This window comes from Molossus molossus, unplaced genomic scaffold (assembly GCF_014108415.1).
Source record: "Molossus molossus isolate mMolMol1 unplaced genomic scaffold, mMolMol1.p scaffold_m16_p_13, whole genome shotgun sequence".
NCBI classification, from domain to species: domain Eukaryota; kingdom Metazoa; phylum Chordata; class Mammalia; order Chiroptera; family Molossidae; genus Molossus; species Molossus molossus.
The window spans coordinates 17425690-17452810 of NW_023425348.1; the positions used below are offsets into that span (position 1 = coordinate 17425690).

Consider the following 27121-nt stretch of genomic DNA (forward strand, 5'->3'; position numbering starts at 1 on the left):
ACATGTCTTAACCAAAATAATTGTAACTCCATAATTAGCATCTTTACCTAGAATTCATCATGATGTGATACAAACATATCTTTTAAACTTTAACTCCATTATTAGAATTCCAAAATAGACTTCTCCTTACCTGTTTTACTCATTCCAGCAACCACAACCTCTACACATACAGATCTTCTACCTTCTCTAATCAAACAAATCTTACAGATGGTTTCTTTTTTAAAGTAATATTATAAACTATTAACACACATAAAACAATATATGTAATATATGTATTCAATGAAACATAATAAAATAAAACCAACTGTGATATAATAATACATATTTGGTTTTAATCCTGGTTCCTGCCAGAGCTCCTAAAAGCCTTGGAATTTCCTGTGTGACAGATGTGAGGAGAATTTTTTTTGTCATTTATAACAAGTCCCTTTCATCCAACCAGAGTTTATGAAGTCAATGAGATGACTCTAGATGGGCTCCTAGACAGCTTCAGGATAGGAGGTGGTAGCCAGAGGAACCAATCATGTGATTAGAGCCACTCATCCCAACCAATCTCCAAGAGAGTGGGAACTGAATTCATCATCAATGGCCTATGATTTAATCAATCATGCCTACATAATAAAACTCTCATAAAAAGAAAGGGTTCAGTGAGCTTCCAAGTTGGTGAATGCACCAACATATAAAGAAGATGGTGCACCCAAATTCTACAAGTACAGAAGCTCCTATGCTCAGGACCATTCTAGACCACACCCTCTGTGTATATATCCTTCTTCTTCATCTGTATCTTTTATGTGTATCCTTCATAATATCCTTTATATTAACCAGTAACAGTAAGTAAAGTGTTTCCCTGAATTCTGTGAGCTGTTATAACAAATTATAGAAACTGAGGAGGGGATCATGAAATCCCCAATTTGTAGCCAAATTAGACAGAAGTGTGGATAACCGGGGACTTACTACTTGATTGGTGTCTGAAAGGTGGGAGGCAGTCCTGTGGAACTGAGCCATTATTAACCTGTGTGGTCTGTGCTAAACTCCAGGTACTTAGTGTCTGAATGAATTAAATTACAGAACACACAATTGGTATCCACATATAATCAAGAGAATTGCTGGGTGTGGAAAACCTACATATTTGGAGCCAGAAATTTTTTGAGTAAACAAAGTTTTCATTTACACCAATGACAAATTATGTTGCCTAAACCAGAGTATTTCTTCTTTCTGTATTTCCCTGTTCCCAATCCCCCACAGGTAAGCACTAACCTGAATTTTGTGTTTGTCATTCCCTTGCTTTTTAAAAAAGAATAGGTCTATTAAAATGTAAGTATCTATATGTAAAGTTGTTTTTCTTGTAAAATTTCATTTTTCCTGATTTTTAACTATATTAAAATTGTACAGTACTTACTAATCAAGTCTTCTTTCTTGATGTGGGCAATGGTTACATGGGTGTGTTTTATGAAAATGCATCAATCTATGATATATTTGATCAAAAGTTTAAAAAATATATATAGTAAACTGTAGTTTGTTTTTTCACAATTATAGTTCTAAGATTCACTAATGTTTTTGTGAGTAGTTGCAATTCATTTTTACTGCCATACAATATCTATATTAGCTAATAATTTATTTACCCATTTTCCTGTCCATGGACATTGTTTAAAATGTTTACTATTATGAATAATACTGCTATGAACATTCTTATACATGTCTTCTGGTGCACATTTGTCTAGAGGAGTTTCTCTAGAAGTATATACTCAGGAGAATCTCTGGGTGATAAATTATGCATAACTTCAATTTAACCATGTAATGCTAAATTGTCTTCCAATATGATGGTATTTAGTTAAAATCTCATCAATAGTGTGTAAAAATTCCTGCTGATCTGTATTTTCACCAACAGTGGGCATTATCAGAATTTTTAAAATGTTTGGCAATCTACTGCATGTAAAATGATTTTTTAATATGGTCTTAATGTGCAGATCTCTGATTCCTAATAAGGCTGAAAACATTTTCTGATGAGTGGTATGCAGAAATTTTATTTTTATGTTTTTATTGATTTCTTTTTTTAGAGAGAGAGGGAGATATAGAAACATCTATGTGAGAGATAAACATCTATCAGCTGCCTCCTGCACACCTCCTACCAGAAATCAAACTGGGACCTCTCAGTCCATGGGAGGAAGCTCAATCCACTAAGCCACACTGGCCAGACAGTCTGCAAAATTTTAAGATGGCCCCCATGACCTCCATCCCTGGTGTTACTCTCATGATTATGTTACATTACATGACAAAAGGAATTTTGCAGATGAACTTAAGGTCAGTTTATGTGGGTGGGCCTAATCATATGAATCCTATAAAAGCAAAGTGTTTTTTCTGAGTGGCTGCAGAAGTCAGAGATTCAAAATTCAGATAGGAATTTGACACAAAAGTAGGTTATCTATTGCTGAACTGGAGGGGTCGTGGGGCAAGGACCTGACACTAGCCTCTCGTCCTAGAGTCTAGGAGCTAAGAGTAACCCCTGGCCAACAGCTAGCAAGAAAATGGGAACTTCATCCTCCAGTAAAAAAGGATGAATTATTTTGCAAGGAAATCAATTCTGCCAATAAAAGGAATGAGTTTGGAAGAGAACCCCAAACTCCAGATGAGAATGCAACTAAACTAAACCATATTGATAATCTATAAAACTTCAAGGTAGATAAAGGGATGTTTTAAGCTACTAAATTTGCTATAGAGCAATACAAAACTAATTCATTTATTGACTTAGTCTCTTCATCTTTTTTGAAATGTCTATTCATGTTTACTGCTTATTTTTCTTTTTAAAAATATTTTCATTGACCACCCCCCCTCCCCAAGAGAGCAAAATATGGGATCAGCTGCCTCCTGCACACTCCCTACTGGTGATCAAGCGATCAAGCCTACAACCTGGGCATGTGCCCTGACTGAGAATCAAACCGTCAACCTTTTGGTGCATGGGACCCAACCAACTGAGCCACACCAGGCAGGGCTACTGCTTATTTTTCTAATTGGGTTGTTGTCTTTTCATACTGCTGTACAGGAAATCTTTACATATTCTGGATACTTTGTCAGTTGTTCGTGTTACAAAAATTTTTTCTCCCAGTTAGTAGTTTGTCATTCTGCTTTATAAAGTGCTCTTTTTATGGTAAACATTCTTAATTTTAAGAATTATCAATGTTGCCCTGGCCAGTTTGGCTCAGCGGTTAGAGCATCGGCCTGCGGTCCAGAGACCCGGGTTCGGTTCCCGCTGGGGGCATGTGCCTCGGCGGTTGCAGTTTGTCCCCGGCCCTGGTTGGTCGTGCGGGTGGCAGCCACTCGATGTGTCCCTTTCATGTCGATGTTTCTCTCTCTCTCTCTCTTCCTCTCTCTCCCTTCCACTCTATCTGTACAAAAAATGGAAAAATGTCCTCGGGTGAGGATGAAAAAAAAAGAATTATCAATGTTTATATACAGATTTTTGCATGCATAGTTAAGAAATATTTCTCTACTCTGAAATCATGAAGATATTAACTAATCAACATACATTTAATACATTTACTAAACTTTTGTTTTTCATAGCTGTCTTCAATGATTTTTGTTTATAATTTGAAGTAGTGGACCAATTTCATTTTTTTAATCCCCATAAAGATAAAGACTACTCTGTCACAAATCAAATGTCTATAGGAAGGCATGTGATTTTGTGCTAATTCCACTGTATTTAACTGTTCTGTCAATACCATACTTGTCTTAATTACACTATCTTTAAATTAGTCTTGATATCTGGTAGTGCAAGTCTCCCCTCATTATCTTCAGACTGTTTTAGCTATTCTTAGCTCTTTGTTCTTGCTCCTGGCTTCATATGAAATTGAAAACTTTTCATTATGAATCATAATCAATACTCTATTATGATTTAAACTGAAACTACACTAAATTCATTAATACAACACATTTTTGAGGGATGAGAAATGACATCTTTCCAATACTGACTCTTCTATCCATGGCTATGGTTCTCTCTGTACATTAATTTAGGTCTCCCTTAATATCTTTTTTTAAAATGTTTATAATTTTCTCCATAAAAATCACATTCATCATTTGTTACATTATCTTTTCCTTAGTTCATTATGGTTTTGTAGTAATTATAAATACAGGCCCATAATCACCTGACATCTAAAAATCATTTAAAACTAAAGTTTATTAGCTAATTTCTAGCAAAAATTTAACATGGAGTAATGTGAGACTAACTAGTGAATTAATTCACCCCACTTAAATGAATATTCACACACTGATCTATAGAAGTATTAATGCTTTTGAGGTAATGCAAAGAACTCAACAGAGGTTTCATGATATAATGACATGTACACATAAAAGTGGCACATCCACTTTTCTAAAACCCAGAAAACCCCAAATACTGAAACTCATCTAGCCTTAAGGGTTTCAAATATAGGACTGTGAAATGATAAAATATCTTTCCAAAATGTTTCTGGTTTTGCCTCTATGGAAATGCAATTGATTTTTATTTATATCAATCCTTTTATCAGTCCCTTGCCAACAGTTACAATGATCCTGTATATCTTTGTTTTTATTATAAACCAGGGGCCAGGAAACTTTTTTTGTCGAGGTCCAAATAGTAAACATTTTAGGCTCTACAGATTATACAGTCTGCTGCATCTACTCAACTATGCTGCTATAACAACAAAGCAGTTACAGATAATAAAGCACAGCCCTGGCTGGTTTGGCTCAGCGGTTAGAGCGTCAGCCTGCAGACCAGAGAGACCCAGGTTCAGTTCCCGCTAAGGGCATGTACCTCAGTTGCAGTTTGTCCCCGGCCCAGCTGAGATGGTGTGGGTGGCATGATGTCTCTCTCGCATCGATGTTTCTCTCTCTCTCTCTCTTGCCCCCTGCTCTATCTGAAGATAAATGCAAAAAATATCCTTGGGTGAGGAAAAATCAATCAATCAATCAATCAATCATACTATTTTCTAATAAAAACTTAGACAATGAAATTTGAATTTCATAAAATTTTCACACTTGAAACATTATTTTTACTTTCTTTTCAACCACTGAAAATGTAAAAGCATTCTTAGTTTACAAGCTACACAAAAACGTGGTGGGCTGGATTTGGTCTATGAGGCCATAATTTACCAATCCCTTATATAAAAGAAGAACCTTTTTTTTTTTAATCCTCACCTGAGGACATTTTTGCATTTATCCTCAGAAAGAGCAGGAGGGAGAAAGGGAGGAAAAGAGAGACACATACTGTGGTTGCCACCCACACAACCCCAACCAGGGACGGGGACAAACTGCAGCCGAGGTGCATGCCCCCAGCAGAAACTGAACCTGGGACTCTCCAGTCTGCGGGCCTATGCTCTAACAGCTGAGCCAAACCCGCCAGGGCTATAAAAAGAAGAATCTTAACATCTTTAGTGTTTCTTTCTTTTCAGTCCTTAAGCTTTCCATCCCTTTTTCTCTACAGGTTTCTGTTCAGTGTTGAATAATTTACATCTTTTGGTGGCACAGTATGTATCTTTTGTCTTGTTCCTGATTTTAAAGGAAATTCTTTCACTGTTAACCCATTAAGAACAGCTTTGGCCTTGGCCAGTTTGGCTCAACGGTTAGAGTTTTGACCCTCAGCCCAAAGCTCACAGGTGCAATTCCCAGTGAGGGAACATACCTGGGTTGCAGGTTCAATCCCTCACCCCAGTCGGGGTCATGTGGGAGGCAACTAATCAATGTGTCCTCTCTCACATCAATGTTTCTCTCCACATCCCCCCGCCGCACTCTCCCACCCTTCCACTCTACCTAAAAATCAATGGAAAAATATCCTCGGGGGAGGATTAACAAAAAAATTCAGGAGTGAGTGTTAAACTTTCCAACTTTGTTCTTTTTAAAAATTGCTTTAGCTATTCCATCTCCCTTTTCCTACCCTTTGCCACCACCACATAGCCCCCACTCCCCTTTCCCTCTGGCTATCACTACACTATTGTTTGCTTGGGATGACGGGCATACACGATGCAGTGTGCAGATGATGCTTTGTTGCATTTGTACACTTGAGACCTGTATGGTTTTGCAAAGCAGTATCATCCCAATAAATTCAATTAATTTAATAAATAAATAAAACCTATCAAAATCCCAAAAGAAAAAAATCGCTTTAGCTATTCTATATAAATTTTAGTTGGGCCCTGGCCAGTTTGGCTCAGCGGTTAGAGCATCGGCCTGCGGTCCGGAGAGACCCGGGTTCAGTTCCCGCTAAGGGCAAGTACTTCGGTTGCAGTTTGTCCCTGGCCCTGGTTGGTCGTGCGGGTGGCAGCCACTCGATGTGTCCCTTCACGCGATGTTTCTCTCTCTCTCTCCCTCCCACTCTATCTGTACAAAAAATGGAAAAATATCCTCGGGTGAGGATAAAAAAAAAAAAAAAAAAAATTTTAGTTGGGCAATTCCACATACCTTTTACAATCGGTTAATTTTAGTCAAAGAAGCCTGCTAGGATTTAACTGACTGGAAGTGTATTCAATCTACCATTACATTTAAGGATAATTGACATCTTAATGTTTTCTACACATACCTAGACAATATATACCTTTTTAATATATTTAGGTCTTTAATTTCTCAGTTTTCAATATAAAGATTTTGCATAGTTTCTGTACATTTATTTCTACATATTTTATGTCTTTGATACTGTTACAAATGATTTTGCTGATAATATATAACAAACACAACTGGGTTTTTTTAAAACGTAACCTTGCCAACAATCTTCAATTCAGTTATTAGTTCTAGTAGCTGTTGTTTCTGAGGATTTTCTACATAAACCGTCACATCATCTGCAAACAGAAAAATTTACTTCTTCCTTTCTGATGGTTATGACTTTTATTTCTTTTTCTTCTCTCCCTTTGCTACCTGTTGAGCCTTTAAAGTAATTCCAAAGAGATACCCATGCCAGAACATTCCAAAATAACCAATAATTTTCTTAAAAAGATAATTGGCCAAAAGAAAATTACTGAAAAATCACCCACATTTTGTTAAAGAACATTTATCCTAAGACAAAGGAATAAGACTTAGTCAAGAACCGCATAATCATAAAACTAAGTAAAATGAGCACACTTATACCCTTAAATAAAACATCTAAGCCCTGGCCGGTTTCACTCAGCGATTAGAGCATCGGCTTGTGGACCAGAAAGTCCTGGGTTCAGTTCCCGCTAAGGACACAGACCTGGGTTGCAGTTGGTCCCCGGCCCCGGGTAGGGTCATGTGGGTGGCAACCAATCCATGTGTCTTTCTCACATCAATATTTCTCTCTCTCTCTTCCTCCCTCTCTCCCTCCTGCTCTAACTGAAGATAAATGCAAAAATGTCCTCAGGTGAGGATTAAAAAAAAACATCTAAGACTATATAATATTAGTACTGGTATCAGCATCAAAGATAGAATTAAGATAAAATTAATAATGCACAATGAACCTCTCATTGTTTAACAGTAAGTTGTTATTTACTAAGCACTGAATGTGTACCAACTTCTACTAATCCTCACCATTTTATACATGAGGAAATTAAGAACTGGAGAGAATGAACTAATCTAACAAAGGTACTCAATTAAGTAGCAGAGCCAGAACAAGAACTAGGACCCATGAATTTTAATCTTAACTGCAATGTTACCAATACCTCTTCTTTACTAGCTTATATAATACTGCACTCTAGCCACATTAATCTAAAACAAATAACAGTAGTATCAATATCTTTTTCTTCTCAACAACTCTACTACAATACTTTGCTTTGTTCCAAACGAAACTTAATGCTATTTATTAAGTAAGTTAGTTGCAAAAGTAAAATAAAATACACTTACTGGTTTTGGCATGTTTCTTCTCTTTTTGTCACCTTCTTTAAAAATTCTTCACTTTTATAAATCCTGTTGTCACCTTCTGTTAAAGAAAAAGAAAGCTTAATGGATCTATTATCTTTTTTAACATAATGCTTTAGAGAAAATACATATGTTTATATGTACAGAATAAAATAAAAATTTTAATATTATATTTTTAAATTTTTATTAAATTTATTGGTGTGACTGCTTAATAAAACTATGTTTCAGGTATACAAGTCTAAAAAACTAAAATGTTTAGCCCTGGCCAGTTTGGCTCAGCGGTTAGAGCGTCGGCCTGCGGTCCGGAGAGACCCGGGTTCGGTTCCCGCTAAGGGCGCGTACTTCGGTTGCAGTTTGTCCCCGGCCCTGGTTGGTCGTGCGGGTGGCAGCCACTCGATGTGTCCCTTCACGTCGATGTTTCTCTCTCTCTCTCCCTTCCTCTCTCTCCCTCCCACTCTATCTGTACAAAAAATGGAAAAATATCCGCAGGTGAGGATTAAAAAAAAAACTAAAATGTTTTAAAATGTAAGCTTAAAGTAACAGAATTCTCTTGTTTTATTGTAATTTTCAATACTTTCTACTATCATTTCACATTCTCTAAAAATATTTATAGTTGTGAGTTAAAATAGCATGCATCTCAAATAATATAAAGCATACTGATCACGAACTAAAACTTTAATTAGAGACAATGTACAGCAAGGAAACAAGATTGCTATAGGTCCAAATGCTGTCTCTGAGTCAGGTTCACCCCTGCACCCAGCCTGGTAGACATAAGAGATAGTAAAGGTGAGTACAGAAGGATTCAGAGTCTAAAGAAAAGAATTAAAAAATACTTTCAACCTTTTTTCTGTATTGCCAAAGGCAAAAGAAAATTCTGATTAATGTAAACTATAAAAGATAACTTTTTAAAGAATTTTTTTTTTCTTCTTCATAGTTTAAAAATCCAAGTAGAGAAAACACATGAGTAGTTCATTCACCTAAGGTGTATAAAACAGCCATAATCTGTACCATTGCAATCTGTATGCTACTCAGCAACAAGCTAGTGGCCTTTACTGAAATGTAGACAAAACCAATTAAAACCTACAGCAACAAAAGTGAAGCCTAATCCAGGAAAACTATCAAATTGTCCTCTTAGGATAAATGTTTTTACAAACATCTAACAAAATTGGTTTTCCCCCTACAAATCTACCAAAAGATCAAACATTCTTAATCATTATTCACTGTCCATAATAAAAATGATTATTATTCCAATTTGAAAACCTATAGTGAGAAGTACATTAGATAAATTACTTGAAGATCAGCTCACATTAGTAATATCTTTGCCAAGAAACTTTATTCATTATACTAGCTTCAACTAAATTAATATATAATTAGTTCTGTGTTTTAAAACTATACTATCAATTGCTTTTTAAGATACTATAATTAATACAAATGAAAATTCTCTGAGTTGAAATAAAATTAAAGCATTGAAGTAAGGTCATTTCCATAAATTTTACTCAATCATGTGCTGATAAACCTCTCTACAGAGGGAACTTCCTAACAGGTTATTTTTTATCTAACACATTGGACTATGAAATTCCACTGGAAGTATTAAACTCCTCATTTCCTAACTCAACATTTCCTTAACTCTTAGCTAGGATAGATATTCTCTTCCTACAGTCACCTACTTTCATGAACCTAAATGTACTTTAGTTGTCTTTTAATTCTATACCCTCTTTGTCCCACCACCATTGTCTTAGTTCAGATCCTTATCATCTAGGCCTTAAAACAATCTCCAAATGGACCTGCTTTTCACATCATTTATATGCTAACCCCCAAATCTGTACATATCTCCAGAACTTGCTTGGCTAACTTAGCTTGCTCAACATCTAAAAATTATCTCAAACATAACACGGTCAAAACACTTAAATCCCTACCCTATAGCTGAGTCTGCTTTTCTATAAAAGTGTTGGTGATATATTTCTAGAAAGTTATTCATTGTATTCTCATGCTGTTATTTTTTGGGTTTTTTTTTAAATCTCTACTACATCTGCAGGTATAATCCTCTTTTCATTCCATTTTTACCTTCCATTTTGTTTTATTAATTTTGCCAGAAGTTTGCTTAGTTTACTGGTCAAAAGGCCAGCTTTCAGTTTTGATTTTTGCTTCTTATATAATTTTCTCTTTTGTTAACTTCTGGTCTTTTCCTCACCATTTTTCTTCTCACTAGTTGGCTTTACTCAGTGGCTCATTTTGTAATCCCTAAAACGAAAAGGTTACCTAAAGAATTTCCAATCTTTTTCTTTTCCAATACGCACATTAAGGTCATAAACTAATACGTCCAAGTATAAGGAAGCTCCAAAAATAAAGTGATCCTATTTTGCCAGTTAGAATATTTTTGTCTGAATATGTAAAACAATCAAATATATATTAGTATACTTAAATATTTAAACAACTGATCTGTAAAATATTGATTCAGGCGCTGGCCGGTTTGGGTCAGAGGTTAGAGTGTCAGCCTACGGACCAATGAGTCACGGGTTCAATTCCAATCAAGGGCACATACCACAGTTGCAGTCTGTCCCCAGCCCTGGTCAGAGTCGTGTGGGAGGCAACCAGTCTATGTGGCTCTATTACATTGATGTTTCTGTCTCTCTCTCTCTCCCCCTCACTTCCACTCTATCTAATGGTAAATAGGATCCTCGGAAGAGGAATAAAAAAAATACTGATTCAGAATATTGTTTGCTTCATTTCATATTTCATAGAACACTTTTCTTCAAACTCCTGATACATATAAGACATGAGTATATCAAAAACTTTTTAAACAGTGAATTTTCCAGATTACATAAGCACTTTCTGAATCATTGTATTATACTATCACTAAACTTCTTATCCCAAGCCACAACTACCCATTTATATAAAATATTAGACTTTTTTTCCTATTTGTACCATTGGGATATATTTTAATATCTATAATGTAATCAAAGTATATTATTTTTTAAGTGATTTTTTTTTTAACACTAGATCTGTGCTAGATTTCTTTGCCTCTTATCAGATGAGCTCTGAGCTTTCCAAACTCACATGTACTAAAAGGCACTTCAGGTCAACGTGCTGTCTTGAACTTTCACGTTCAAGAGAAAGAGAACATGAGAACTGCGATGAGAAAGTTTCTAAGAACACAAATATAAATATCCTTTTCTGGGGAATATTTTTTGAGAAAATATCTTACCTTCTATTTGAATCTGTAGTATTTTTCTAAGTCATTTTAGTGGTTCCCACCCAAGTTTTTATATGTACTTTTTCATTGCTGTTTAGCTCTAAATGCTTCATTTTTCCAATTATCCTTTCACTTCTAAGAACTTTTCAAGTTTTCAAATGAAATGGTTAGAGCCTAGGGGCAGAATGCTATCTTTTTCTTCCTTTTCTTTAAATGTGATCAGTTTTTTGTTGTTGGTGGTGGTGACAATACCCCCCTCCACCCAACCCCTGCCCCACCCCAGGCCTTCCCCATGTCTGTGTACTATCATTTTATTATTTATGTCTAAGTTTACTATTCTATAGTCAGGGAAATTAATTTAGAGTTCCTTTATGTTTAGTACTAGGTCAGTTTAGTTTCTTTTTTTGACTGTTACAGACATAAATAAAAATGTATTTTCTGCATTTGATAAGCTAGGTCAAGCTAGACCAAGTATTTTTTTAATTTATTATTTTTTTAAATCTCCACCCGAGGGTATTTTTCTATTTATCTTTGGACAAAGTGGGAGGGAGAGAAAGGGAGAGAAAGAGAAACATCGACGTGAGAGGGACACATTGACTGGTTGCCTCCCACACAACCCTGACCAGGGCTGGGGATGAACCACAACCGAGGTATATACCCTTGGCCAGAATCGAACCTGAGACTCATTGGTCCGTGGGCCAACGCTCTACTGCTGAGCCAAACATGCCAGGGCCTAGACCAAGTATTTAATGTTCTATTTATAGTCTCTCTACTATTACTCATTACAGTCTACTTAATCAATTTGAGGAAAAAAATGATTAAATTTTCCCAATTTAAATGAATGTTAATTTCTTCTTGTAAATTGCCATTTATATACTTCAGGCTATGTTATCAGGTGAGCATAGGTTTACAAGTGTTACTACACCTTTCCAGTGAATACTTTCCTTTTTCACTAATAACTTAACTGTATATAGAATTCTACATTGACAGTATTCCCTCAGCATTTGGAAGATACTCTTTTTCTAGGATCTCTTCAATCTAACTCATCCCTCTGAGGCAATATGCCTTTCTTCTCTGCTTTCCTTTAAGAATAGTGGGGGGAGGGGGAATGGAGGCATTCTTCAGATTTGCTTCTATTTATCTTGTTCAGAATTTGGTCAGCTATCTTATTCTGATGACTTGTTTCCCTTAAATTCTGGAAAATTATTAGCTATTGTTTCTTTTCCATGTTCTCTTTCCATTCAGCAATTCTTCTTATATACATACTGGGTATCTTATTCTCTAACTATACCTACTTTTTCATATTTTCCATCTATTTATCTCTATGTGGAACATTCCTCAAATCACTATCTCCAATTGTTTTTAATGTCCATGTATTTAAAATTCCAGTGATTATATATTTTTATTTCCAGAAATTTCTCTTTGGCTTTTAAAAAAAATGTTTATTACTAAAGCTTTATTATTTTATAATTTGTTTTAAATCTTCCTTTTATCCCTGTAATGCTTATTTTATGTCACTACATTATCATTTTACTATCTTCAATTCATTACAGCTTATTTCTTTACAGAGTCTGTAATTTTGGATAGCAAGCCCATGTCCCTTACCAATGTGGAAGTCATACAAGCCTTAAGTGGTATGTGTATCCCTACCAAGGTATTTCAGGTTTGCTCCTTTCAAAGTACAAGGAATTTTAATTGTCCTAGATCAATTTTTACATTTTCTTGATATAACATCCCATTATCATATCAGACCCCACAGCCATACTCTAGAGAAGTTAGAGGATACTCAAGAGTCATGTACTGATCATGTGCAATCTCTCATCACAAAGGAACAAAGGACAGAAAGGGAGCATTAATTATATGCCAGGATATATATGAAGTTAAAACGCTCAAATTATAGAAAAAGCATTTATCAAACATAGGGTCAGCTAGGCAGGTAAATAAATATCAAGTATGTGGGTTTGTAGAATTTCTGAAGCTATGTATTACACAAGTACTAGAACTAAATATAGTTTTCTTTCCCTTTAAGAAATAACTTATCCAAGTTTTCAATATTAGAGTTACTTTAAGTTACAGTCTAATGTAAAGGGCCTTTCAAGCAAAATAATCCATTACTGAAGTTTTATGTTTAAAAAGAGAGCTCTGCTGACATAAAAGTATATATGACAGTTTAATACACATAAAACTAGGTTTTAACACAAGCTAATTATGTTTTTTAAACCTTCAACAAGCCTAATTTGTAACTGTGGAAAGAGCAGGACCTCACCAAAGCCTTTGCAAATACAGATACAGCTAACTTCTAAAAGCAGCTTCTAAAAATGTGTATTTTCAGATCAATGCTCTCTCTTAAAATTTAAGTTAGTCTTCACCCTGTTTTATTTCCATTAATTATAAATTATATAAGAATAATATGGCTCTACTTCTTTATTTAACAGTTGAATATAAAGTGATTACTTAACAATGCCTTGTGTTTATAGAAGACTTCATGTTTTATGTTCTTATACATCATTTAATTTTCTACTAACAAAAATTAGGAGACAAACAAGACAGGTCACATTATGGATACTTTATAGAAACATTTGCATAAAAGTGACTTGTCCTAAATTACATGGGTAATAAATGACCAAATGGTTTTTTGACACCTAGAGTCCAGAGCTCTACCATATACTAATCTGTCTTCCTCTTTTTGAATTAAAAAAAAAGTGAAAAATAATTTCATTTGTGACTATATACCCAAAGAAAATAATAAATGTATAAATGGTATAGTGAGAAATAATTTCATTTGTGAATATTTATCCAAAGAAAATAACAAATATGTACATAGTAGAGTTACAAAGATTCTAGTTATAATGCTATTTGTAAGAGTATATGTAACACTGAGAAGTTAGTTAAGTGACTACTGAGAGGTTAGAAATATCTGTAGGTTTTGCTAGACTACCATACAGCCAATCAAAATGTTATCAAAAAGCATTAAGTGACATGGCAAGTTATTCACAAACTACTGAGTAAAAAGGCAGATTTTAAAACCATACATAGTCCTGCGGTCCTGAGAGACCCGGGTTCGGTTTCCGCTAAGGGCGCGTACCTCGGTTGCAGTTTGTCCCCGGCCCTGGTCGGTTGTGCGGGTGGCAGCCACTCAATGTGTTCCTTTCACATCGATGTTTCTCTCTCTCTCTCTGTTCCTCTCTCTCCCTCCCACTCTACCTGAACAAAAAATGGAAAAATGTCCTTGGGTGAGGATAAAAAACAAAAACAAAACCATACATAGAGTAGTATCATATTTTTCTTTAAAAGTATAAAGTGACCAGAATAATCATACTCCAAAATATTGAGTCTCTACGGAATTAATCTATAAATTTCTAAAATAAAAATATAGAGCTGTAATAAGAAAAACAAATTCCTGCCCTGGCCGTTTTGAGCATTGGCCTGCTAACCAGAGTCCCAGATTTGATTCTGACCAAGGGCATGCACCTCAGTTGCGGTTCATCCGTGGCCCCAGTTGGGGCCATGAGGGTGGCAACCAGTCGATATGTCTCTCTTACATTGGTGTTTCCCTCTCTCTCTCCCTCCCGCTCTCTCTGAAGATAAATGCAAAAATGTCCTTGGGTGAGGATAAAAAAAAAAAGAGAGAGACTTAAAATTTTTGCTAGTTTTGAAGGAAAAATATGACTAAGGAAGATATATTTTATTTAAAATCCCTACATACGCTGAATAAAATAAACATCAAACGTGAAGTAACAGAATAGAAAAATATGCAACAGTCATCACAGAAAGGTACTATGGAAAATAAAACATAGTTAAATATATAAGGATATCACTCAGACCCCACTCAGTAAAAATGGTTAAATAAAAAGCTCTTTACTCTTTTTTTTTTAATCCTCACCCGAGGACATTTTTTCATTTTTTTGTTCAGATAGAGTGGGAGGGAGAGAGAGAGAAACATCGACGTGAAAGGGACACATCAAGTGGTTGCCACCCACACGACCCATTCAGGGCCGGGGACAAACTGCAACCGAGGTACATGCCCTCAGCGGAAACTGAACCCAGGACTCTCTGGACCACAGGCCAACGCTCTAACCGCTGAGCCAAACCGGCCAGGGCAGAAGCTCTTTACTCTTTACCAACAAATCTTATTGGGGGGAGGAAGGAGGAGCACAACTGTGCTACTGATTAAAACTAAAATCAAAATGACTTTATCTGAAACGTTTATAATTTTGTTAACAGTGTCACCACAATAAAAAATAAAAATAGATTTTAGCCCTGGCCAGTTTGGCTCAGCAGTTAGAGCATCGGCCTGTAGACCAAGGGGGTTGCTTGTTTGAATCTCGGCCCAGAGCATGTACCTGGGTTGCAGGCTCAATCCCCCCAGCCAGGGATCAAGCATGAGGCAACCAATCGATGTGTCTCTCTCACATTGATGTTTCTCTCTCTCTTCCTCCCTCCCTTCTACTCTGTCTAGAAAATCAATGGAAAAATACTCTCAGGTGAGGGTTAACAAAATAAATAAATTTTTAAAAGTTAAAATGACTAAGATATTACTGATTATATAACTCATTAAACTACAAAATAATTATTAATTATGCATGTTAGTAAACAACTAGATAAATATTGCTGGTAGCACCGTAAACTGGCTCCACATTTCAGAAAGTTGTCAATACATAACAAAAGCTACCCAATGTTTCTGAACATGAAATTCTGCTTCCAGAAGAAGGTAATCTGTACCAAAATATTCTCAGCAGCACTCGTTATAACAGCCAATAATTAAAACCAAAAGTAATGTTGAAACTATTTGACATGATGAACAAGTATGAGAAACTGTCAACATTTACATATAGGTAAGCGAAAAGGCAGAATAAGTATCACCCATTATAACTAGGGAAAAACACAGGTATGGTATCTGGATGTAGAGAACGGAGTACTTAATTCTAAATAGGGTCTTATTTTTAAGTTCCTAATTTTAAAAATCAGATGAGAATTTATTTCACTACATTGTTTTATGTATCAGTGTACTAGCTTATATAATATGATATAGATGAGTATTCTACTTTAAATTTTTTAGGATGAGGCTGTATATAAATGTAATTAAAACCTAAGGTTTTAGCCAATTTAGTGATTATTGAAAAATATATCACAAAATTATTTAACCTCAATTGAACATTTCTAATCCTTCTGATTGTATTAGTGTATTTTTTCTTGAAACTGGCATCTTAGTAGTAGAACAGGCAAGGCAAAGGTCACATGAAAAGCCATGATACTGAGATACATGTCCTAGGGCTCCACCTCTAATTGATTCATCTTGAATACTTTGTGTCTTCCTTTCTAAAAAATGATTAGTATATGATCACCTGAACCACTGTATATCAAAGATATATAATAAAAATCAACTCTTCTTTCCTCTGCCTCATAATACTTAATTATTGAGAAAAAAATTAGTCCTTCCTTCCCACTCTTCATATATTTCTTAAAAGTGGTTTACCCTAGCTCTTTTACAGACTCCCCATAAGCAATGAAGCACAATCATGGCAACAGAATAATCAATGAGATGTTGCCAGCATACATGTCCCCCATTTCCAGAAAATTCATGTATGAATACATGCTCAAACACTGAATGTGTCACATTTTATAAACAAAACATTCATATAAAACATTCTCTTCTCTGTCCTTTAACTCTAAAGGGGACCCTAAAACAGCCTCCTCTCTACCTCACACAATGGAAAAAGTGTCATGCTAAACACCTTGAGCTCTAGTAAGTCAGCAACAAAACACACTCTTCCCACCTGTCAGGTGGTAAAACAGGTGTTAAGTCTAATCCATACTGGGTCTACATTAAAGCTTCAATAATTTATACCCAGCTGCCTAATTTTACTCTTAAGATATTTTTATTCCTTTCCCCAAACCTAACTGTAACTTTTTGTGCCTTTTCCTCAAGCCTAGCTGTAATTTTTTTTCCTGTCTTTTGTGACACAAAAGCAATCTCTAAACACAATTTTGGTCTCTCCACAGTCTAAAAAAAAATTACAAATGAATTCTTCTGTCAATAAACTGAATAAGGTAACTCCGGCAGTCAAATCAACACAGTGACCAAAAAAGTTCTTAATCTCCCCTCTGCCATGGACCCCTCTGGTAAAGCCTATTAATCTCTTCCTAGAAAAGTATTTTTAAAATGCACAAAATAGGCCTCTGCAGGTAGTTCAGTTGGTTAGAGCACTGTCCCAATACACCTCGGTTTCAGGTTCAGTCCCTGGTTAGGGTGCATACAAGAATCAACCAAAGAACGCATAAATACGTGGAACAACAAATCAATGTTTATCTCTCTCTCTAAAAAAAAAATTTTTAATCAATCAGTAAATAAAAAATTTTAAATGCACAAAATAAAATATTACCAAAAAACTATATTGAAGTAGAATAATCAAAATATAAAAGGCACAAATTTATAATACAGTAATATGTTTATTTATTCATCTTTAAACAATATCTACTAGTGGTTCTAACAATTAAACTTCTAAGTAATGATAAGTATAATGTCATTTTAAGGTATCTGCAACAGTAATGGATTATGAAGTATCTGCAATTTCTCCTGGAAATAGTCTCTGCTACTGCTAATTGCTACTGCTGTTCACATTCATAATAAAAGAAAATATGTAAAGATGTAACCTTTTTCCCTATCCAAGTTCAAAGGCCCACAGGCTTAAAACCTCTAATATACACAGAACTATGTTTATTATAGGTTAAGCTTAGTGTTAATACTATATGTAATAGCAATAATAATGCATTTTTACCTATATAATGCCACGTGATTCCCCAAGTGAAACAAAGAGGACAAGAATTTTAAGCTCCATTTTGCAAAGAAAGAAATAGGCCAAAAGCAAGGACAAGGGTCGTGAATGGAGGGAGTAGTTACGAAATGCTCACTCTTCAGCCACTTTCCCTATACTATCTGATTTTCATAACAGCCTTTCCTCCCCCTGCCCAAGATTGGTATCACAATCTCTCCTTTTCCTAATAAGGAAATTCAGATAAGTGACTTGCCCATAGTGCTAAGGCTAGTTAAGAAAATCAGAAGTCCACTGGAATCCTAGTCCTGGGCTCCTGACGATCCTATTCTGCCTTTTATCATACTGGATACTTTCATCCCAAGCAATTACTAGAACTTTTCAAGAAGTTTAAGCTCTTCCTTCTTTTGTTTTCAGGTCAAAAGACTACCTCTAAAAATGTTATAAGTACACATTAGTACCGGTATAATCACCTCTGTAAGTGGATTTCCTATAAGGGTGATATGCAGTTCTAAATAAGGTATTAATTACTATCTTACATAGAAAATTATTTTTGTTCAAGGGTATTTTCAAGGAAATGAAATATTCCACATTTTTAGCAAAATATACATGTTACTGAAAATGCAATGTATTGAACTTAAATATAAAGCAGAACTACAATATTTCTTAAAGTTTCACATTGAATTTATACTCTCTTCTAAAAGAATTTTATAAATTTAAAAGAAACACCCTATCTGTATTATTCCCAAGGTGGGTAGAAAATAAAAATAACACATTATCATTTGCAATGACTAATTTAAAAAACTAAAATAAAAGAAAGCTAAAGCCAGTCCAATTTCATTTTACATTTATGAAAACAAAATATTCATATAATAAATACCTGAAATAGAAAAACAAAGATAGGCTCAAATCTGTTGCACTGAATATTAACTCCCGTCTATACATACAAGAATGCTTAACACACTTTACAATGTACAATATGGCACAACTATATTCCATTAGAGTGTGACTATCACAGTATCTTATACATCAAAAGTGAAGAGTATTAGGCATATGATTATTAATATCTGAATGTATGAAAGATATCTTAAAGCTGGGGTTGGCGAACTTTTTCTGTAAAAGACCAAAGAACTTTTTTTTTTTATCCTCACCCGAGGACATTTTTCCACTTTTTGTTCAGGTAGAGTGGGAGGGAGAGAGAGAGAGAAACATTGACGTGAAAGGGACACATCGAGTGGCTGCCACTCACACAACCCAACCAGGGCGGGGGACACAACCGAGATACATGCCCTTAGCGGGAATCAAACCCAGGTCTCTCTGGACTGCAGGCCGACGTTCTAACCGCTGAGCCAAACCGGCCAGGGCCAAAAAAGTAAACTTTTTCAGTTTTGTGGATCTTTTGGTCTCTGTTGCAACTCCTGTTGTAGCGTGAAAGCAGACATAGATAATATGTAAACAAAGAGCTATGATGTATTCAAATAAACTTTATTTACAAAAACAGGCAGTAGGCTGGATTTGGCTCATGGGCCATCATTTGTCAATCCCTGGCTTAAAGTATTTTAGCAGGAAATCAATGCTTTTCATTACATAATTTAAATAAATTCAGTAGCTATGAAGATATGAATTCACATATTCATGATAGATTATGTATGACATATAAATCTTGGATCTAATTTTTTTTTTCCTCACCCGAGGACATTTTTCCATTTTTTGTTCAGATGGAGCGGAAGGGAGAGAGAGGAACAGAGAGAGAGAAAAACATCGATGTGAAGGGACACATCGAGTGGCTGCCACCCGCACGACCAACCAGGGCCGGGGACAAACTGCAACCGAGGTACGTGCCCTTAGCGGAAACTGAACCCGGGTCTCTCGGGACCGCAGGCTGACGCTCTAACCGCTGAGCCAAACTGGCCAGGGCTTGGATCTTATTTTAAATGGACATAAGAAAAAACCCAATACTTCTGGGATATGACTAAGAAATATATCTAATGGAAACAGAAGAAAGGGCAATTCCATTACCATCACCAGTGACTGGTTAGGTATAGAAAGTGCCCTAATCCTGGCCAATGAGACTAAGATATGTGCTGGGGGCTTGTGGAAAAGAGACAGTTCTCATTCCTTTGGATACTGTGTGTCTGGATGGGATACTAGTCCTGCTACAGCCATAGTGGAAGCAGGGGAAAACAGTCTAACTATGAAGCTAATGTGAAGACCACAGGGCAGAGAATTGATGAGAATGAGTCCTTGACGTCACTATTGTCATTCTTGAGCCTCTGGACTTTACTATGTAAGATAATACATTTCCTCATTATTTGAAGCATGTTTGAGAATTTTATGTTATAACACCCAAAGCATCTTAAATGATGAAAGACAAAATTGAAGATTGCTCACTTCACAATTTCACCTGCAGCCAGTCTTATTTATTACAACCTTATACAAATAAAAGAAACATTTAAGGTCCTGAGAGCCCAGAGACTACCTACAACTCAGAAAAAAATATATATCAATTACTGATTCTGAAATTCATAACTTTATAGTTTCTATAATAGTGGAGAAAATAAAACAATGCAGTACCTCCTTCTTTGGTACTGTATCTAAAACATTCTTTCAAAAGGGTTATTTTTCTCTAAATCAGGGGTTGGTAAACTTTCTGTAAGGGCCAGATAGTATTTACTTTAGGTTTTGCAAAAAAAAAAAAAAAAAAAAAATACTAACTCTGCCAATATAGCTCAAAAGCAGCCAATATATAAATGAATGGGCATTTCTTTGTTCCAATAAAACTTTATTACAGCCCTGGCCGGTTTGGCTCAGCGGTTGGAGCGTCGGCCTGCGGTACAGAGAGACCCGGGTTCGGTTCCCGCTAAGGGCACGTACCTCAGTTGCAGTGTGTCCCCGGCCCTGGTTGGTCGTGCGGGTGGCAACCACTCGATGTGTCCCTTCACATCGATGTTTCTCTCTCTCTCTCTCTCTTCCTCTCTCTCCCTCCGGCTCTGTCTGAACAAAAAATGCAGGAATGTCCTCGGGTGAGGATAAAAAAAAAACAAAAAAAAAAAACAACTTTATTACAGCTTTGGCCAGTGTGGTTCACTTGGTTGAAGTGTCCTTCCATACACCTAAAGGTCATGGGTTCAATTTCCAATTCGGGCACATACCCAGGCTGCAGGTTTGGTCCTGGCTGGGGGTGGGGAGGGTACCAGAAGCAACCTATGGATGTTTATCTCTCACATGCACAGTTCTTTCTTTCTCTCTCTCTCCCTTCCTCTCTCTATCCTGGGGTGAGGATTAAAATAAAAAACAAAGAACACTTCATTTACAAAAGCAGGCTGGATTTGGCATAGCAAATCAGTTTGCTAACCTGGTCTCAAACAAATCAACTTTACCAGAACTTATAAAAAGTTCATGTAAAATGTATATAAATTATGTAGAAAAGTAAAAGGCTTTTCTTGAGCATTCTATTCATAGCATTAGATCACTTGATACAAAGTCTACTTACCTTATTTGTATATAAAATATTGTTAAAATGTAATATACTACAATACAAAACAATATATAAAACTGATTCACATGTAAATGTATAGATCTACCTATTAACTAAAACTCAGTATTTTAGATTAGTGAATTTACAAAGATTTCTATATCTACATACTCATTATTCAAAGAAAAAAAATACCCTATATATCTCCTAACCTGAATGAACCCCTCTCTTCCAGGTGGCTGAAATTAGAATTGAAAACAGAATCAAGAAATGTTATCAGATGGACCATATTTTCTTTCCAAACTGGTCCCAGGTACAAAGATACATATGGACATTTCACGCCCCCATAAACCATAAAGCCTTTTCCAAAGGACACCATTTTTTACTGGCATTTATTTCTGAGAAAACAAAAGGTGATTTTCATCTTTAATTATCAATCAAGAAAATTTGCACATATACATAAGTAAACTTAAGAATTATTATAGGACAACCTGAGATTTTCAATTTTTCTCATCTCATGGCACACAAACTAATTACTACATGACACACCAAAAAATGTATGTTTTGTTGATGTGACCAAAAAAATAGGCATAATTTTTATTCATTCACACAGGACAGCTATTGTGTTGGCTGTTGTTATTTTTTTATTTGACAAGCTAAGGAAAAAGAGGTCAGTGCCCCTGACTAAACAATCAGGTACTGCATGTTTTAAAAAGTCTTGTGGCCCTGGCTGGTTTGGCTCAGCGGTCAGAGCGTCGGCCTGTGGTCCAGAGAGACCCGGGTTCAGTTTCCGCTGGGGCACATATCTCAGTTGCAGTTTGTCCCCGGCCCTGGTGGGCCCTGTGGGAGGCAGCCACTTGATGTGTTCCTTTTGCGTCAATGTCTCTCTCTCTCTCTCTCTCTCTCTCTCTCTCTCTCTCTCTCTCTCTCTCTTCTTCCCACTCTATCTGAACAAAGAATGGAAAAATGTCCTCAAGGTGAGGATAAACAAACAAACAAAAGAAATCTTGTGGCACACTGGTTGAAAATCTACTGTTATAGGAAATTTCACTGTTATTTCAAATGATGAATATCTGAGAAATATTAATTAATGGTTAACATAGTAATAAACACCCTTTCAATGTCTGTTACAAAATAACCTTATTTTCACAGACTTTAAAGTCAAAAATAAGATAAAGTATATGTTTATCCTTTCATAAGTACTGGCATTTTCTATACACAAGGAATTGCTAATAGCAATTACCTATGAGAAACAGGGCTTGGGAAAGGGTTAGGGATCTCTGGGGAATGAGGAGGACTTCTACTTTTCCCTTTACATTTTTTGGGTGTTTAAACTTTCTCCTAAAATGTATTACTCTTGTAGTCTTCAAAAATGGTTTAAAATATATGTTCAATATAAATCAATATTAAGAAATATACCAGGAATGAATAAGAAAGGCAGATGTTCTCTGAAAGCAGCTAGAAATTGAGGAATTCTCCAGGGTCAGAATGACCATTTCTACCACCTTTAAGAGGTTAGCACATACTGACTTGCTGCAGAAGCTAGGGAAGTTCCCCAAACAGTCTTTAGCCTTCAGTAACAGCATGAGGCTTAAAATAATTTTGTAAGAGTGGAGTCAAAGCAATGCACTCCAGTTCCACTGATCCAGTATCCCAAGAGCAGTGTCAGTGTAGGTAAGAAGTGCCCCCTAGCTCTTGGTCTGCAGGAGATCCAAGCCATCCACAAAGGGTGACTTCCTTGACTTCCCAGATTCACAGCAGCAGCATAAAATTCTATTAGCTATACCCTATCAGAAATGCTCTATCAGTATAGCTGTCTTTACAATCTTAATAAAACACATTTTTTTAAGCTTTGGTCTTTAGAAAATATTAGTTAAAATTTGCCATTTTTAAATGACATAAGTTAAAATTCAATAAATTAAAAATGAATGAAAAGGCTCCTACCATCACCCAACATTTCACACTCTACTATATTAGATTATAAATAGTAGACTAAAGATTGAGAACTGAAATTAAGATAAACTATATAGACTTTCAACAGCCTGCAAAAGATAAAAATGAATATTAAAATCCAATTCTGCTCTTGGGAATAGTGAAGCAATAAACCAAAAAAAACCTTTTCCTTCTCCCTGGGACTAGTGAGTGTTAGCAAGAGACAGGAATGATAGTACCACCATAGGAAAAAGAATAATGAATTTAATTTCCTATTAAGTTATAACAATGTACAAAACAAAGGACAAACGAACATACTTTCCCCACACTGAAACTAATTACATTTATTCTACAAATATTTCTAAGCCTCTCCTACCTGCTCTTCCATGTGTGGGATCCACAGGAGTAAACAAAACAATGTTTAATCCACAAGGGCAAGAATTTAATATTTCTAAATGCCATAATCAAACTTTGTCTCATTTAAATAAAACTGTAAAGCATTCCAATGTATAGCTATTCATTCCTTACTAATAATGTATTAAATTCCATCCTATATAAAAGTGACTAAACAAAAAAACAAAGTCAGTGCAATCCTTTTTACAGCATACTATTGACTTAAAAATGAATATTCTAAATTTTGTCGTATTTGAAGTAAATTATTGTTAGTCTCTCTGGAAGATAAAACACACTGGTGAAAGCAATGGAATTCTGAAAATAAAATTTAAAAATCACAAGTCTGAATATTAATCTCTCTTCTCAAATCTAATAATGCTGTTTTGGCAAATGGATTAAGCCATTTTTAATTCAGCAAAATGAAGAGGGCTATTGTTCATTCAGAACTCCGTCAGAACTATAAGAGTATTTCATGTTGGTGCTCCGAAAACAATCGATTGTAATGCCTACGTACAAGTATTCGATTATCAGATAACCCTTACTGTCTCAAGCTTTTAGATTCACAGCATGCCCAAACGGGTGCCGCGGGCTCATTAAAACGTCTTCTCGAAAATCTCAACTCTATTTCAAAGTACATCTTTGATGAAGTTGACTTTATATTTCCAACTTCATTAATAACCACTCCTAAAGGAAAAACTATATATACACACATACATATGGAATGGCTAAAGAATGACCTGTCTGTGTAGGAAGTGAAGTGTTCGTTTTAAACTGAAATACTGTAGTGCCCTCCTTTCATAGCCCGGGAATTAAGTTCAGAACCCTTTAAAGAAAGGGGGGACTGTAATGTACTCCACTTGTCTGGTGGGGTTTAAGGTATTAAATGCGGCTGCCCCCGGGCCGAGAAAGTTCTAAGGCCCGAGGCCGCCCGCAGCCGCAGCCGCAGGTAGCGGGGCGGCCGAGAGCACGGCCCGCCGGGTGCGGGCGGCCGGGAGCGGCTCCGCGCCCCGAACCCGGACTGCAACATCCCCTCTGCCACGAGGGCGGAACGCACGCTCTCTGGTAATTCAACACCCTTACTTTCAAACTGGAGGCCGGGGAAGAAGTTCTCCTAAATGCCTCCCTACACTGCTGCTACCTGTGCTGTATTTTCCAACTACCCTGAAGGGCCGCGCCCAGGCGGCGGGAACCCGCCGGGCCCCGGAGCACAGGGGTCCGGGGCCGACGCCGAAGGCGGACCCCACGCCGGCCAGGAGGAGAAGCGCGCGGCTGCCGCAGCCCGGTCACGACTCCGGCCGGGCCCCGCGGCTCGCGCTGGCCCCGGGAGCGGCCTGGCCGGCCGGCCGGCCGTCAACACGGTGAAGCTGCGGCCAGAGGGGCGCGAACAGAGGCGCGCGAGGCCCTACAGCGCGGCCGCCGGGCAGCGCGGGCCCCGCAACTTCTCGCCAGCGTCTCCCGCGGAGCGGGGTGGGGGAGGGCGCCGGCGGCTTACCAACAGCGAGCAGTCCTCCCGCCCCGAGCGTGGCTGGGGTGCGGAGCGGCGGTGCGGGCGTCGCGGCTGCGGCTGCGGCAGGGAAGGAGAGGCGGCGGTGGGAGCGCCGGGCTGCCGGAGAGAAGCGCCGCCGCCGCCACCGCAGACAGCTCCGCAATATGGCCGCCCAGTGGCTCCTCGGGGGGAAAGGCGGGGCTGCCCCGCGCCCCCCGCCTCCCCCTGCCGGCCGGCCGGCCTCGCGCCGCGGCCAGAGCGCCAACGCCGCCGCCGCCGCCGCCGCCGCCCGCGCCCCGCCCCCGCGGGCTCCCAGCTGCCGCCTCGCGGGGCGTTGGCGGGGTTCGCTGTCCGGGGCTGGGCCGCGCGAGGGATGGGCTGCGGGCCCTGGAGCCCCGAGGGAAATAGGGCGAGCGCCGAGGAAGGGGGACTCTTTCCAGGGACTGGGCTTGAGTGAAGCCGCTTGCGCGGAGCCGCCCAGGCCGAAGCCCTGCGTGCGCCCGCCGCCTCCGCCTTGAGTGGAAACTTGAAACTCCCGCTGGTGCCAGAAAACTCACCGAGGGCGTCTCCGTCGCCCCCAAGTAGGAATTCTTCCCACAGGGAATCCAGAACCAAATCGAGCGTGTTACTTGGCTGTTCAGCTTGAAAATCCTGCATCAGGAGAGAAAAGGGCCTCTCGGGGGAATTTATATTTGCAACAAAGAACGTTTAAATTATTTTGGCAGGTTTTGCCCAACTAGAAAAACTTGCTTTTTCAGGGGCGGTTATTAAACTCCGCCAAAACATCGATGGATATGGCCCCAAACGAGAGTGCATATTTTTATCCAGGCAAGGATAGTTGATCATTTTTTATTACCACCGACATTCTTTGGCAGTTGTACGTTGATTAAAAACTTGGAAGTGGGGCCCCAAAGAGCAACCAACCCTAAATTACTCTAAATTTAGAGAAAGACATTTGATCATAGGCTAACTCTAGTCTACGCGCTTTGGTTAATGGAGGGGACTAGATACACTTCTTGTCAGTGTTGTGTCCTCTATACTATGCTCCCTCTCCTCGCTATTTTCTGCTGAGATGCAAAAAGCAAAACTTGCTAGGAATATACAAATAGCAAGTGCACAACATCAGATAAGCCTAGCTTGCCCCATTTGCGAATCTTCGTATAGTTCACCTTTTATGAACAAACTTGAGATTTCACATAAAACCTCACGAGTATAATTGACTTTTATAGAACAATAATTCATATCCTTTCTTCCTTCCTTAGCGTTTGCCTTCCCTAAGACAGTAGCTTTTCCTCCAGGAACTCTCTCCAGATCACTTTGTGCTTACTCTTAAAGTGAGTTTCCACCATTGCCCTCTGAGACCTCTCTAAATAATTAAAAGCCCCAGTAGTTTAACTCAAAGGCCTTTAGATTGCAAATTCCTCAAGGGTGGAAACCAGGTGTGTGCTTTTTTTTAACTAAAATGTTGCTACCTGACCTTCTCCCTGGATTGGAAAATGAAGGAGTCACTGTTTGTTGTTTGTCATGTGCCAAGCACTGGTGTGAAATGCTTTTATGTAACTTTCTTTTAATAATTACAGCAACCCTGTGTTGGGGGAGTGGGAAGTGGAGGGGTGTGTGGGGGGGGCGGGGCAAAGAAAGCTTCAAACTAGTTGAGTAATTTGCTCATTGTAATACAGCTAGAAAGTGGCAGAGCTGTGACCAAACCAGTTACATTTAACTCCAAGGCTTTGACTTTATTCCATGCTAAGGCAACAGCAACCAGACCAGAAATTGTAACATTCCTGTTGGCTATCATATTAGTAAATGTTCAAGTAAAAGATAATATTCAAGGCTGATGAGATAAAAAGGATGCTCACAGACAATGAATGGGAATATAAAGTGAAACAACCTGTTTAAAAAGCAATTTGGCACTGTGATTCAACCTATAAAAATGTTCATGGAACCCATCATCCCATATCTGGAATTCTTTCTGAATGAAAAAAAAATCTGAAACAGAGCAAAAGCTTTATTCATGAACTCTACATCAGTGTTATTTGTAAGAT

General features: G+C 37.6%; 1 protein-coding gene across 4 annotated transcripts in view; it reads right to left on the reverse strand.

Annotated features, from left to right (window-relative positions):
* Positions 1–25156, reverse strand: part of RDX (radixin) — an 88647-nt gene extending 63491 nt beyond the window's left edge. For 2 of the 4 annotated variants that reach the window (XM_036258434.1, XM_036258430.1), the window contains exons 1-2: positions 25083–25156; positions 7810–7885 (exon numbers count right to left, since the gene is read on the reverse strand). In XM_036258434.1, coding sequence (XP_036114327.1) covers positions 7810–7821 — 12 coding nt within the window. In that variant the 5' untranslated portion in view covers positions 7822–7885; positions 25083–25156. Of the gene's footprint in view, positions 1–130; positions 238–7809; positions 7886–21477; positions 21497–25082 lie in introns of those variants that run through there. The other 2 variants (XM_036258433.1, XM_036258432.1) reach the window with 2 other exon arrangements.
* Between the last annotated feature and the right edge of the window lie 1965 nt (positions 25157–27121).